At 51.5% G+C, this 14232-nt stretch overlaps 1 protein-coding gene across 1 annotated transcript in view; it reads right to left on the bottom strand.

The window, feature by feature from the left end:
* The window catches only part of VDR (vitamin D (1,25- dihydroxyvitamin D3) receptor), a 19137-nt gene extending 5413 nt beyond the window's left edge, over nucleotides 1-13724 (bottom strand). The window contains 3 exon segments of the mRNA XM_009704058.1: nucleotides 5780-5910; nucleotides 11938-12088; nucleotides 13661-13724. Coding sequence (XP_009702360.1) covers nucleotides 5780-5910; nucleotides 11938-12088; nucleotides 13661-13724 — 346 coding nt within the window.
* Between the last annotated feature and the right edge of the window lie 508 nt (nucleotides 13725-14232).

A 14232-nucleotide genomic window follows, 5' to 3' on the forward strand; every position in this document is an offset into this window, starting at 1 on the left:
AGGGCTGCTGGCTGCACCGAGCCTCAGCAGAGCACGTGGGCTGCTCGTTGCCGTAAATCCATTGCCTAACCGCCAGCGATCTTGACGGAAACGGATGACAGCAGGTCCTGGGTTTGGTGTTTAATGCTCCGATAGGACTTGCTGGAGCCTACTGGAGATTAAAACCCAAACGAGCAGGTGTTCAGGAAAAAAACCCAAAACCATCAGATAAAGGGGAATTGTGATTCCCTTCCAGCTTGTCTTGTGTTGCGACGGCCAGTGCCATGACACAGTGGTACTCGTGCAAGCCACGACACAGCCTGGCATCGGTGCTGCGCATTGAGAACCGCTCCCGGCGTTTCTGGTGAAATCGTTCCTGGTGACGCCGGGAAGCAGCAAACCTGAAACGCACCTTGCCCAGCCGTGCCGGAGGAACAGGGGTAACGTGGACGAGGGATGTCAGCGCAGTGACTTTGCCTGCTTTATAAAGTCCTGGGGAAATGGATTCAGACCCTCATTTGTACTCACAGACGATGGCCGTTGCCCACCACGTCCCTGCCTGCCTCCAGGGGGAATACGGGATCCCGGGAAGCAGCTCAACGCCTGCACCTTCCACTTGAGATCCCAGCTCCGATCTCTTTCCAAACACTGAGCCGGAGACATCCAGCCACCACAAACTCTTGGCACAACCGGCGACGTGGTTGAGCGTTTGTGGGCTGCCCTGACCCAGAGAGACAGATAACATCTGCCCATCGCTTCCAGACAGACGCTGGCCCTCTTTGCAAGACGCCACAAGGGCAGGAGGGAAAGCCACGGCCGACACCGAGGGTAGCACTGAGGTTACCGAGCACACGAGGATACAGCCAGCCAGGGCAGGATACAACCCTGCAACCCCAGGCAAAACCAGGGGCTTGGACGTGCTGGAGGATGACGTGGAGCAGCACAAAGACAGACTCGCTCAGTCAGGTGAGGAAAAAAGCAGCCAAATATAAAGCAAAAATGAAGTTTAGGAAACATCAGGCATGAAACGTGTTCTCTGGATGGAGTTTGAGTGCTTCATTGAAGCTTGAATGATGGATGCTTCTGCTTGCTCCGGTTGGAGCCGGGAACACCATCCACCCTGGGGGGTGCAAAAAGCTTCATGGTTGTTCCCCCCATGCTGGGACAGCCTGCCTGGCATGGCCGTCATGGTGGGGTGGCATTTGGGATCTTGCTGGGACAGTGGTGACAGTCAGAAGCCAAGCTGGTGTCCCCTGGTTGGCAAGAAGGCTGCGGAAACACCTCTCGCAGGGGCAGCTTTGGGGCGATTCACGGCTAGAGGAGGGTCAAGCAGCAAAAGCAGCAGTGTGGTACGCTGTGGGGATAAGGAGCACGCGTCAAGGTCAGGAATCATCCCCTGAGCAGCCCTGCAGGGTGTTGTGACCCCACTTAACTGCCGGGAATGCCCAGGATCGCTCTGCACCAATTCACACAGTAAAAACTGGTGAAATTAAAAATTAAAAAAAAATAATTAAAAAACCAAACCAAAACCCAGACACTGCCTTTCAAGCCGGGGAGCGAAGCCTAATTCATCCCTGCTGCTTCTCCCAAAACCACACCTTTCAGCCCCGCTGACCTGCCCCAGACTCCAGCGGTGACCGTCCTGAGACACCTTTGTCATCGGAAGACGCAGCATTTCTAAAGACGGCAAAATCCCTGCCGGTGTAATCAGCAGCGGAGCCGACGGGGACAGGGATGGGACAAGGGACGGCACAGAGACAAAAACCAAATTGCACAACAGGAACTCAAACATTGCGATGGCTGGAGCCGGGGTGATGGGATGCTACGGGCGGACTGGACGGCGTGCATTTCCAGCTCATGGGTTTGCATGGAAACCAGAGAGGAGGAAAACTTTGCAGCAACAGGCAAGCAGCAGCAATTTAAATCACAGGTCCTGGACCTGGGCCAGAGCAAATCAGAGCAGCAACAGCAGCTGCAGGGCCCCTGGCTACTGCTCTCCCCCCGCCAAGGAGGTCGCGTCCCTCTGACACAGCTGAGACACGACTAACCAAGGCGATCCTTGTACAGATTTCGGATGCTCAGAGCCTGCCGGCTTCCAAACCTGCTCTAATTACAGAGGACGTTGGATGTTTATAGCAAGTGCTTCGAGCCCACGGGGAGCGGAGACACTTCCCGGCCAGCCTGCAAATGCCGGCCACCGCCAAGTGACGTTTTCCCGGCTGGCCATGACTCTTCCCTCCCTCTCGTGCTCCTGCTTCGCCTCTCGGCCAGTCTCCGGCATCAGCGCGGGTCCCAAGGGCTGGTGTTGCACAATGCTGCCGTGCAGCAGCTCCCGGGCTGGGGAATAACACATTCCACGTTTGGGGCAGCAGGGACTTTTTTTTTTTTGCTTTAAGTATCACCGCCTATTCGGGGAAACGGAGGAGGGCTGGAAAGGTCACCTCCCTCCTTGCTCACCCCTGTCCCACCCTAAACAACCGTAACCCCGCCGGCTCATGGTCCCTGCTCCCCCAAGCATCTCCATTCCTCTCCTGACCCATTTGGGAAATTCCCCTCTCTCCACACAATCTCCTCCCAGTTTCTGCTCCTCTCCCTGGCTCTGAGATGATGGTTTGGGGTTTTTTTTGGTTTTCTTTTCTCCTCCCCTTTGGGGATTTTCAGCACTGAGATCACAAATCGAGCCTCGTGGTGAGGATGCTGAGCATCAGCTGCTCGTGACTACAACCAGATGCCGGCAAGCCTTTTCCTAGGAAAAGCAGAGAGAAGGTCCATGGGGTGCTGACCCCAGGCAAACTATAGACCTTGCTGCAGCACTGGGGAGGGGGATTAGCTGCAACCACCTTCCCCGCTGTCCAAGGACCCGGCTACAGAGGGACAAACCACCCCAGGACACGGCTGAGGACCCTCCCAAGGAGATTCACTGATTCCCAGCTGACTGGCACCATGACAAGCACACACACACAAAAATTCTCCAGCAGCAAATAAGGTGGTGGGGAGAGGATCAATTCAATGCCGTGAGACTGCTGCAGCTCCAGGGAGCCCGTGGGTTCCTCTGGCCGCTCGATTTGGTGATGCATAATTTATCTTCCTGCTTTGCAGGAAGATCTTTAGACCGTGTAGGACAGACAACCTGTCCTCCATCCCTGCGTGAATATGCTGTGAACACTGCAGAGCTTTTAAAGGTTGGAGGAGAAGGGGCAGAGACACTAAGCAAGGTGAATCACCCAAAGTTTACGGGCGGCTGCAGAGCCCAGGTCCATCAAACACCCCGTGCTTTGGCCACCACGGCCCCAAGGGACGGACGTCCCTTCCTGAGCTCCAGGCAGTTGGCAAAAGGCAATTTTTCAGGGCAGGAGAAGTAACTTCAGCATTTTCTTGCTACCCCAACCAGCGCCAAAGCAGGCAGGATAGTCCAGCAACAGACTCTTTGCCCCACTTTAAAGTACGTTTGTGCTAAGCATCATCCTAGGAGAAACCAGCAGCAAGCGGACCGGGCAGCCGGAGGCATCGCTGGGCTGGAGACCTGCCCTCCTCGGAGCCATCCGAAGGGAAATTGCTTCTGAGAGCAGTGAAAGGAGCATTCCCAAACACGACGGCTCAGGCTACGAGGTGGATTTCTCCTCCGTCGATCGCCTGCCCTGCAGCCCCGTAAGCTTGCCCTGCGCTTTACCCTGCGCAGATAAGACAGGCAGAAAACCACAAATATTTGCTAACGTTGGCTGTGGACAGCTTGGGGTGAACCCAGGCGTTGCGGCAGGGCTATAAATCCTGCTCCAGCCTTATGGCCGTAACCTCAGCTGCCCTCCAGCTTCCATCTCCTCCCCTCCCCGGTCCCTCCTCAGGGGACAGTGGTCACCCCAATGCTGTCCCCAGCTCCCCGGGGAGCATCAGTTGCTCAGGGCTTTTGCTCTGTATGAATTTGAACACCCACGATCCCTTCACTTTGCTGTGCCTCCCCAACAAGCACTGGCTCCTCCAGCCCATCACCGCAGTGTCTGGTCCACAGGTTCGGCTACACCCAAACTTGGACCGTGTGCCAAAAAAGGGATCCTTGGCACAGCCACACCGCCACAGATCTCAGCCCTGCGTGGTTTGGGCTGGAGGTGATGTCTAAAAACATCCAGGCCATCCGACGACCCCACGCTTTGGGGATGGAGAAGGGCCTGGCCGCAGCAGACCCCAAATTAATGCAGGCACAAGGTCTGCCCTCTTCCTCCTCCTCTTTATCCCCATCTCCCACTCTCATTTCTGCTTCGAACTCAGACCCCAGCAGCAGCAAGGGTCAAACTGGCCCAGCCTTGCCCCTGAGGCTCCTCGTCGCCTTCAACGACAGCCTGGGGAAGACATTAAACCCCCCTCAAGGGTTTCAAGATCCCTGATTCAGCCTAAAAATAACCGCAGCACACCTCGTTCCCCTTCATTTAACCAGCAGCAAAGTCCACGGGAAGGCTATTTTTAGTCTCCTTAGGTTAGGTTTTTCGTTAATTCAGTACCAGTTTGCTAATGGGGTCGCTCACAAGTTAATGCCTGGGGAGAGCACACGAATCCCTGGGACCTGGCCCCGGCTGGGGTACCAACACCCCCCTGCACTGCTGCTGCTGAATTTTCCGGCCTTTCCTGGGTAATTAACCAGTGTAAGTCAACACATTTCCCTCGTTAGCAACAGCTACACCAAATAGACCGCACTAACTAGCTACCATGGGCTCACCCGTCCTCATGCTCACCCAAAACATGGGTACCTATGGTGTATTAAATGGTCTTTTTCTCTCTCTTTACAGGACACGGCTGCTAGTTTAAAAGAATAAGATCCAGTGATCTTCTCTTCATCAGGGATCGGCTTGATCTTTGGGATAATTGGAAATTTAGGCTTTTTTTTTCCCTGCAAACACCTACAAGTTCTGCTTTTCCAGAGGACCCAGGTGCTTTGGTGGCACACTGTGACATCGGACACTGTTTGCTCTCTGCTCACCACGTAAGGAAACGAGCACCGCTTCCATTTTCCAAATTTTCACGTCCATCAATCATTCGACGTGACGTCCTGTTTGCAACGTCTCCTAGCAGAAGGCTGTTATTTTGGTTTGAACGCTACGCGAACACCAGCCTCCTCCTGAAGACTTAGGACGTGGAAAGCATGTGTATGTAGGAGGACGTGTGTCAAAGGGATTTTATTTTTAAAAACTACTTATCTATAAATATAGTTGAAGAAAATAAATATTTGGACAAAATTAGTGTGTTTGGATTGGGTTAAAAACTACTTCACTTCCCTCTGCTGTTTACTTAAGTCTCTGGTGTGCATGAGGCTGGACGGACGGAGCCACATTGCAAGAACAAGGGTGTCCCCCCTCAAAAAAAAAAAAAGCAAAATGCAGGTCAGTTCTACGTTAATGGAAATGACTGTCGCTGTGGGGAAGCTCATTCAGCTCTCCCTGGGTGGATGCAGCGAGGAGCATGCAAAAACACGTTGGAGAGGATGATGACTCTGCACAGGCAGGACAGGAGTGAGTTCAGTCAGTGTAACCGGGAGTTAATCAGAAACAGCCCCGGATGCTCTCGTTAAGCTGATGCCCCCCAAGAGTCAGCAAAGGTGATTTGGCTCTGATAAGAGCAACTCCCCAGATCACTAACCACCACAGGAATAGCCTCCAATCATTACCCGCCACATCTCCTGCCCTTTGCATCCTCTTCAAATCCTTGTACGGCTTTCAGGTTTTACGCTCGCGTGCCTGCCTTCTGCACCGCACGTTAATTGAGAAGGAAAAGGACATCACGGCACGAAGCTGGGCCGTTTCTACATACTCACATTCTTTCATCATGCCGATGTCCACACAGCGCTTCAGTCGACACGCCTGGCAGTGCCGCCGGTTATCCTTGGTGATTTTGCAGTCACCATTGAACGGGCACGTGAACATCGCTTTCCTCTTCATGCTTCTCCTGGAGAAGAACAGAAAAAAAAAACCCACATCTTGGGTCAAATCAACACAGTTTTGACTGTGCAAGAGGCTGCTCCAAACATCAGGAGGAGATGGAAGTGCAAGTCCAGCTCTCTGGACAGCAAACTGCTGGAGAGAGATTGCTAAGAGGATACTGGAAGCATCTCTGACCTGACTCTGTTCAGCTCAGCTTGTTGCTTGAGAAGATTGATTTGGAGAGGCTGTGCCTGGCTGGGAACATCTACGGGTTTGATCTTAGAGGTTCAGGCATTGTTGGACAGCACGGAAAAGGAGAACTTCTTACAAGGACACAGCTGAGGGGTTCAACCACAGGTTAAGCAGCTTTCTGGGTTTGAACAGGTATTTCGAAGGCCAAAAGAAGGGTGGAAGGATTGTAGAGAAACCCCCACCAAGAGCAAAAGAAACCAGAGTGGAGGCTGGTCTGTACCAAAGCAGCCCGTGTTATTAAACATTTACCAGCCTTTAAAGCCTGGCTTTGCTAGAATAACTGGCTGGAGTACATGTTTGTGTGTGCAGGAGAAAGAAATCTCACTGCAGGATACAAGAGAAACAACACTTAACATAATAACCCTCTCTTCCACCAAAACCACACCGTGCCATGTAAATCCGCTGCTGCAATCGGGACTGTAAATCTTCCAAGTACAAAGGGTCAAAGCCAGAGCTCCCAGCGAAAACTCGCCTTTCTGCGGGGCCGTCCTGCGCGATATCCACTAATGGCACATTGCAGGCATAGCTGAGCTGCTCCATTAAGGGCAGTTTCTCCTCCGCGTTCGGAGATGCCCCATCTTTGCTTTGAAGAAAGTTACCCAACGATCTGCCATCAGCAAGCGAAGCTTATCTCTGGATTTACAAGTATTTCTAAAGGTGCTGCTCGCTTTAAATGAAGAGGTGATTTTGAATGAAGGTAAACCAAGCCCAGGGCACCTCTAGGCTGGAAAAATCAGAGCGAGGATGTTTGGAGGGGTAAATGCAGCAGAGAAACAGAGCTGAGATGCAATTCGGGTACAACAAGTGAGAAATCTGCCGTCAAGTTAATGCTGTATTTCAGCACCGGGATCAAGAGCCTCCTGCTAGAAAGAGTTGCTCTTCTAGCAATAAAATCCCCCCGCGATGCCGAACCGATGGTGCACAACCCCGTGCTCCACAGGCAAACGCTGTGGACGTACCAAACGGGTGAGTGCAGGCTGAGAGGGCGATGGCAGAGGGGCCCCTCCAGCCCAGGAACAGCGCCAAGCCTGAGCTTATAGGGTATAAATATAAAATATGTTCTCGGGCTGCAGACCCGAGCAGCACGTAGCATGCAATTAGAGGCTATTTTAGAAAGGGAGATGTAAACAAAGAGGCTTTACTCTCCCTTCACCTAACATGTATAAATGTATTTAGGAAAATTAATACAGAAGAGGTGGAAGCGGATGGTAGAGCTCTCCATAACCTGTCTTGCACTAAGAAATTCCTGTTTCACCCAGCAGCTGGCTCTCAGTTTATCGCTTTTCTCTGGGTTTTCCCCTTCCGAGACCAGCAGGACCTTTGCTCCCCTAGGAAGGGGGACAAACGTTGCTTAGCTCAAGAGTAAATCAGGATTTTGAGCTGAACATGCCAAAATCTCCCAGTTTCGGTGAGTGACTCTGGTTTTGAGCATCTGGGGCAGGCAGGCAGCTCATCTTTTGCCCCGCAGCCTGGGGCAAAGCTAGGGAATGCACAAACAAGCCAGAGAAACACGAGGCCCTCGAGCAGGGAAAGATGTCCTGTGTGCAAGGGCAAGCCAACATTATGGCTTTGGTATGAAAATTGCAGTTTATTCGAATACAGGGTGGCTGGGTACAATAGCCACTTTGCTGCCCCAAGGGTCCACGGCTCTCGGCTACGAGAGGCCCCAAGTTACACCAGCAGTGCAGAGGAGCAGCAAGCCAGAGAAACACGAGGCCCTCGAGCAGGGAAAGATGTCCTGTGTGCAAGGGCAAGCCAACATTATGGCTTTGGTATGAAAATTGCAGTTTATTCGAATACAGGGTGGCTGGGTACAATAGCCACTTTGCTGCCCCAAGGGTCCACGGCTCTCGGCTACGAGAGGCCCCAAGTTACACCAGCAGTGCAGAGGAGCAGCCGTCTGACCCACACTGGGAACTCACGCCGTCTGGCTCCGGTGTATTTTTATAAAGCTCCAGAACTAGCCGTTTCAAGGCTCATTTAAGATCTCTGTCCCAGGCACGCTGCCGAATGTTAAAAATAATGAGATGTCTCCCTGCAGAAACCCAGCCCGTGGGTGAAAGTAAACACGGCCACGGCCAGCGGCAAGGGAAGGTGGGGTTCACCGAGCGGGGAGCGATGTGCTTTGAGGTCAGGGTGGTCGTACCTGGTGATGGCAGGGGACGTAGGGACAGCGTTCCCACACGTGCTCTCCAACATAACCACTCGCTGCGTGCAAACCCAGCATTGCAAAGGACAGGCTGCTGCGCACGGAGGGGTAACGTCCATCGCTCACCGGTGCTTGCGGGGTACCCATCTCGTGGGAGCAGAGAGACCCCATCTGGCTTTATCTTGCCCAACAGATTTGGAGAGCACTCCAGCCCCAGGGAGGACTGCGATTTGCCAAACTCCAGCTCTTCAAGCCAGGAAACCTGATCATTAACCACCCCCCCGACAGCAACAGTTGAGCTCCGTTCTTGGGTTTTGGTAGACATATGCCCAACGGTCCTACCTAGCACGCCGAGGAGAAAGCAAACCCGAGGGCCTCTATGAAACAGCTTTTAGGTTATCAGAAATGTGAAGTTACGTAAAAACCAGGTGGTGAATAGCAGCCCTACAGCCCTCATCAGAGGGCAAAGCCCGGACCAGACCTGCATCACGTGGCAGGTATTAGTGGTGTGCTCGATCCTTGCCCTTTACCAGATATGACTGATCTTCAAAGCAACTCTTTCTGAATTTTTATTAGCAAAATGGGCTTTCGATACACACAACTCACATTCGCAGAGCCTGTGAAATGCTGTTTCCTGAAAGCTACCCTACTCATAACCAAACCCCGCAGAGACCTTCCTGGCACCTCCTTTTTCCATCACCCACCACAGAGCTAACACACAAGGAGTCATTTTGGCACCGAGGCTGCAGCAGAACCACCTCGCACAGCCATCGCAAATCGTTTGGGGTAGGATAATCCCCTATTTCTCCCCCGTTACACCTACACAACCACCCAGGGAAGCCCCTTGGTACATCAACAGCCAAGTCAAGGCCAGGACCAGACTAGCACCCATTCTGCATCCGTTTGCATTCTCTCCTCCAAATCCTGCCAGGTCCATCCCCCATTTCTGATCCCAGGAACACTCCAGACCACTGCACCTTGCCCTGAAATATCTTGAGAGACCCCTGGAGAAGCAGGAAAAAGGGATGGATTTATTTTAAAACTTCCATATAGAACATGGCAAAGAACTGGGGGAGGATTACAGGAATGGGAGATACAGTGATGCAGAGAGGATGGGTGGGGACCGGAGAGGTTTTGAAATATCCAGAGCCTTTCCAAGCAGCTCTGCTATTAACGCCCAGTGTCATTGGACTGGGGGAAAAAAACTAGGACTGCAGAAGAAAGCAGAGAAACCATGGATGCTTCACCCAAGTCACAGCAGAATAAATCACTCTGCCTTAGTTGCTTTTTAAGAGTTCCTGAGTAAACAGCGGAGCTCAATAAAAGGCTGCTGTTGCCGTTGGCATCATTAGTAAACAGTGGACTTTGAAGCCAGCGGCCAAAGGTTGCCTCACGTCTGTTTGTGCTGCAGGTTACGTGCACGTCTGAGCACCTTGAGGTGCCAATAAATTTTGTTTATAGAGTCGTTAAACCCAGGACCTCCTGGAGGACTTCACACCAGGGAATTGTGTCACACAGGTACGTCCCCAAGGCAGGTGAGATCCACCAGAAGGTCCTCCAGCACCTCGGCTCTCACCTCAGTGAGCCAAGGCTCAGGCTGCATTTTCCTGCATCCCTCCACTACAGCGCACAAGGCTCCTGGTATAGAAGAGTCAGTCCTGGTCCAGCCCGCAGAAGAGACTAAATCACATCTACAGCCTGAGGGCACTCAAAAAAAAAAAAGGTGTGAAACCTTCCCAAGTTTTTGCTGCCACAGCTAAATATTCACCAGCCGCTCACTCTTTTAGCCCCTTCCAGCCAAGGCTGCAAGTCCGACCTCCCAGGTTAAGGGTAATCGGCCACCAGAAACTGATACCAGCACAGGGATTATTTTTTTTTTCCTCCGAAGATCTGCTCAGGGAACACAAGGTGAAAGTTGAAAAAACAGCAAGTGCACACAGGCACAGCCTGTTATAAAACCCAAAGTGCTGGCAGAGGGATACGTAGCTTTTTTTAGGAGAGTTTTAGGGGTCCAGGCTCTTCCGTGGCAGTGCTGCTGTATTTTAATGCAGAGAGCACTAGATCCTGTGGCAGAGGCAAGCATCAATTAATTCAGTGATTGAAAATGGCATGTAAACAAGCCTGTGTAAGCAAGACCTAGCTTGGGGAAGGCGTGCCTGGAAAGCAAGATTAAGAAAAAGTAATAAGAGCCTTAAATTGAAAATAAAGTCTTTATATGGGGCATGAAGGGCTAGCTGAAGCCGAGAACTTTTCACATCATTAAGATGCCTGCTCAGAAATACTGTCACAGTTGTTACATCTTGCATGATTACAACGGTGTGACAATAGAGATGGGGAAAACGCAGCACCGGGGCTCACAATGTTAGTGCAAAAGCCGCACCGCACTCAGGAAGGGTTTGTCAAGCAGCGCCAGCCATTGCAGATGTCAAAAGCCAGACCATCGCCTCTGCAGCCACAACAGGGACGGGGAAGGTCAGGGACACCAGATCAGAGCGCGGAAGAGAGCATCTCAAAGAAGAGTTACTCATTTAGCGGCAGTAATTGAGGAAAATGTTGTTGCTCAGGTTGGCCGGGCTTCGAAGCTGCCCCGTTTGAAAACAGACTGCAAGACTCTGGTATGTGAAAACTCCCATCTAGCCCCAAAATTCCTGCAAGAGGAGGAGTTATGACTTTGCTGTGAAAGTTCAAGCTCTGGTTGCTGTAACAGCCCAGCTCAAGGTGTAAAGCTGTGCTCTCCAGTGTTTGCAATCCCACAGCCACCCGTGCCACCGTCTCATTACAGTGCAAAATACTTGAGCAAGGCTTTTCCCAACCAGTCCCACACCAGTCATTATCTTGCTTCGTTTCACCAGCGCTTAGTCATTCTCTCACTTGGTGCAAGCAATCTCAACTCCCACGTGAATGGTTCAGCACCGTCTGTACGGGAGCATCGCCTTGAGCAGACGCAGGGGTAAAACCGAGACGCTAACAAATATCCAGACTCAGATACCCCAGCAGCTTTCAGAGACATTTCTGCCTTGCTGACCAGCTTGAGACCACCTGACAGTGGAAAAAAGGCCTCAAAACAGCTGCATGTACAGCCTACAGCTACTTTAAACTCCCCAGGAGCCAGAGTTGTGAGTGAAAGGCTGTCCAGTTTTGGAAAGAGCTTGGTCCCCAGCCTAGCAGGTGGGCAGAGGACCACATGCATCTCCATACACAAGTGCACAGAGCTTCAGAGCAGACATTAGAGGCAGTTTGCTTTAAAGAAAAGAAGTTTGTGGCCATCATAACAGTTTAATTTTCAAAGACTGAAAGTTTCAGGTGTATTTTCCCAGGTGCCATCCATAGCATGCTAGAGCCTCTTACACTCCTGCCTATGCAGCATGTGGAGGTCTGCAAGACTCCCAAGACAGATGGAAATACCTGGCTAAGGGAAAAACAACCCATTTCCCAGTAGCAGGGTGCCACAGCAAGCCACAAGAAGGGAAATAGTTTGTGATCTCTCCATTACCAAGATTTGCAGGCATGTCAGCTGTCTGCAGCCCAGCTTTGTAGGGATGCAGGTAACTGGAAAAGCAGTTGGGCAGCACCTTGAGGATCAGATCACCTGCTCCTCGAGGTTTGCTGGTTATAGAGTAAGATTTCTCGTCCCCAGAGACCCTCACTCACCTGAAGAAGCCCTTGCAGCCTTCGCAGGTCATGGCATTGAAGTGAAAGCCAGTGGCTCTGTCCCCACAGACACCACAGATACGGGGCACGTTCCTGTCAAACTCGCCGGCTGGGTCGGGAAGCGATGTGCTAGCAGCCATGGTCTCCATGTCTGGGAGAGCAGAGAAAGCCAGGTATTTACTGTGTAAAGCTGTCACAGCTTTACAAAAAGCAAATTAGATGCAAATAAAGGATTTTTCCTTGGCTTCAACACGATTTGGCAAGAGAAACTTCTGTGTTCCCTTTGGCTCTCTGCACTACCACCACCAAAAAGCAGGTTCTAGCTAGTTTTTAGCACACATGCACGCACATTTGCTCATCTACCCAGTAAAACTAGGACTGATCCCCCTCCTTCCCATACCCCCAGCCTTAAACACACCACAGAACACGCTCACAGTAGTTTGCTGTGGGAGAAGTCCTATAGCCCATCCCAAATCCAGATCGTTCCCCTCCCCTCACTCCTTCACTTTTGCTTTCAGAAAGCCTTGAAGGGACCAGAATTCACCCAGATCGATGCTGCAAAAACCACAAAAAAAAACACACCGCCCGTACGCTGGCGCAGAATTTCCCTTGTGCACAGACAGGAAGCAGCATCGGCACACTCACGCCAGCTCCCGTAAGTGAGAAAAAAATCCCAAACGCAAGTCAAGTGAACATCGTTTAAAAAAAATCCTCAACAGGGTTGTAAACAAGGGAGGGAGGAAATAGTGCTCCTAACGCAGATCGCTGAAATGAATATTAAAATGGGGCTTTTAATAGACTTTTCCCAGCTTACAATACCCACCAGCAGAAGCCTGTCCTGCTATTAGAAAGACCAAGTGTCCAAAAGCACCGGGAAAATAAAGGTTAGAAGTTTTCATGGTGCCAAACCTTGGTAAAGAGCACACCAAGGCTGCGGTTTCCGCTGGCACCATCCAGTAGTTCGGTAGGACAGGCTGTGTTTGTAGCTCAGCTTTACCCTGCGAGTTCTGAGCAGCTCCTGTGCCTCAGTCTCCCCATACACAGAACAGAGTTACCCCTTCTGTGCATCTCAGGAGGAGAAATTTTAAATTGATTCAAGCGGTTCAAACAAGCTTTTTTCGTTGTTTTAAGCATGGCTAAATGTTTTATCAAGAGGCACTGTACATAGCTGCTGCCTAGCTGCATCTAGTCTGCTTTCGAAAGGTTTTTAGCTGGTGCTGGAACTGTCTTATGTAAAATACTCTTTATCAGTATTTTTATATATGGATATATATCAGTATACATCCATAACTCCAGGCAGTGAGTCCAGAGCAAAAACGAGCTCAGAAAAAAGCAAGAGGACAACACTACAATTTAAGCCTTGCGGTAAGTCTATCAGACTGCTCTTGCTTGACCCCAGTAGAGACTGGACTCTTCTTGATCCCCTGCCAGGGGACAGCAGCTCTGTAGAGTTTGCAGACAAAGCCCAAAAGCCCTACGGCCGGCAAGTGATGTCCCCGGAGTACTTAGGGATGCACAGCTCCCAAAGCAACTCCAGGAGCCTGGGGTTTTCTCTGATCTTTGTTTCACCCATACTTCACCTGAAATTTAGGGCAACCGACAGTCCTAGCACCTTTAGATAGGAGCCCTACTCATCTATGCTGCTTGGAGAAAGCTCCAAGGCAAAAAGACAGACACAACCCCAAGGAGAACGTCCTCTGCACAGAGGAGGGTTATTATTTACCTGTATCTGGAAGATACGCCATGCTCTGCTGGTGCATTTCCCAGGAGCTCTGGAGCTGGGACATCAAGCCACCTGCAATTAAAAAGACAGACAGGACACGGTCTGAGACAGCTCAAAACTTATCGAGGTCGATGAGTCAAAAGAGAGCGTCCGACTGCATGCCCCGGTCATGGCTCGCTCCGGCCCCTCGATGAGACGTGAACACCGTGCCCAGGGTGGGGTGATCTCGAAATAGCCTGCCAGCTCCAGTACCACTTGTCTGGTTCCCACACCACCTCCTCACCGCGGATCCGAGAGAAGATATTGCAATGCCCTGGCCACCCTCCACGTGCCGGTGGGTTGCTAAGGGAGCCGGAGGAACGCACCGACGAACACAGCAGCCACCCTCGGCGAGAGCAAGGGCACAGGAAGGAAAGAAGAGAGCGAGAGGTGCTCAGCTCGTTCCTTTCACCTCAGTAATATTTTCCTATAAATTTAAATTTCACAATTCAGCCCGTCAAGCGCGCAGCAGCGTGAGACCCGCCGGCTTGCGTGGGATGGCATAAAGCAGAGCTGAATGGCTGCTATAAATG

Source organism: Cariama cristata, unplaced genomic scaffold, assembly GCF_000690535.1.
Source record: "Cariama cristata isolate BGI_N322 unplaced genomic scaffold, ASM69053v1 scaffold27057, whole genome shotgun sequence".
NCBI classification, from domain to species: Eukaryota; Metazoa; Chordata; class Aves; order Cariamiformes; family Cariamidae; genus Cariama; species Cariama cristata.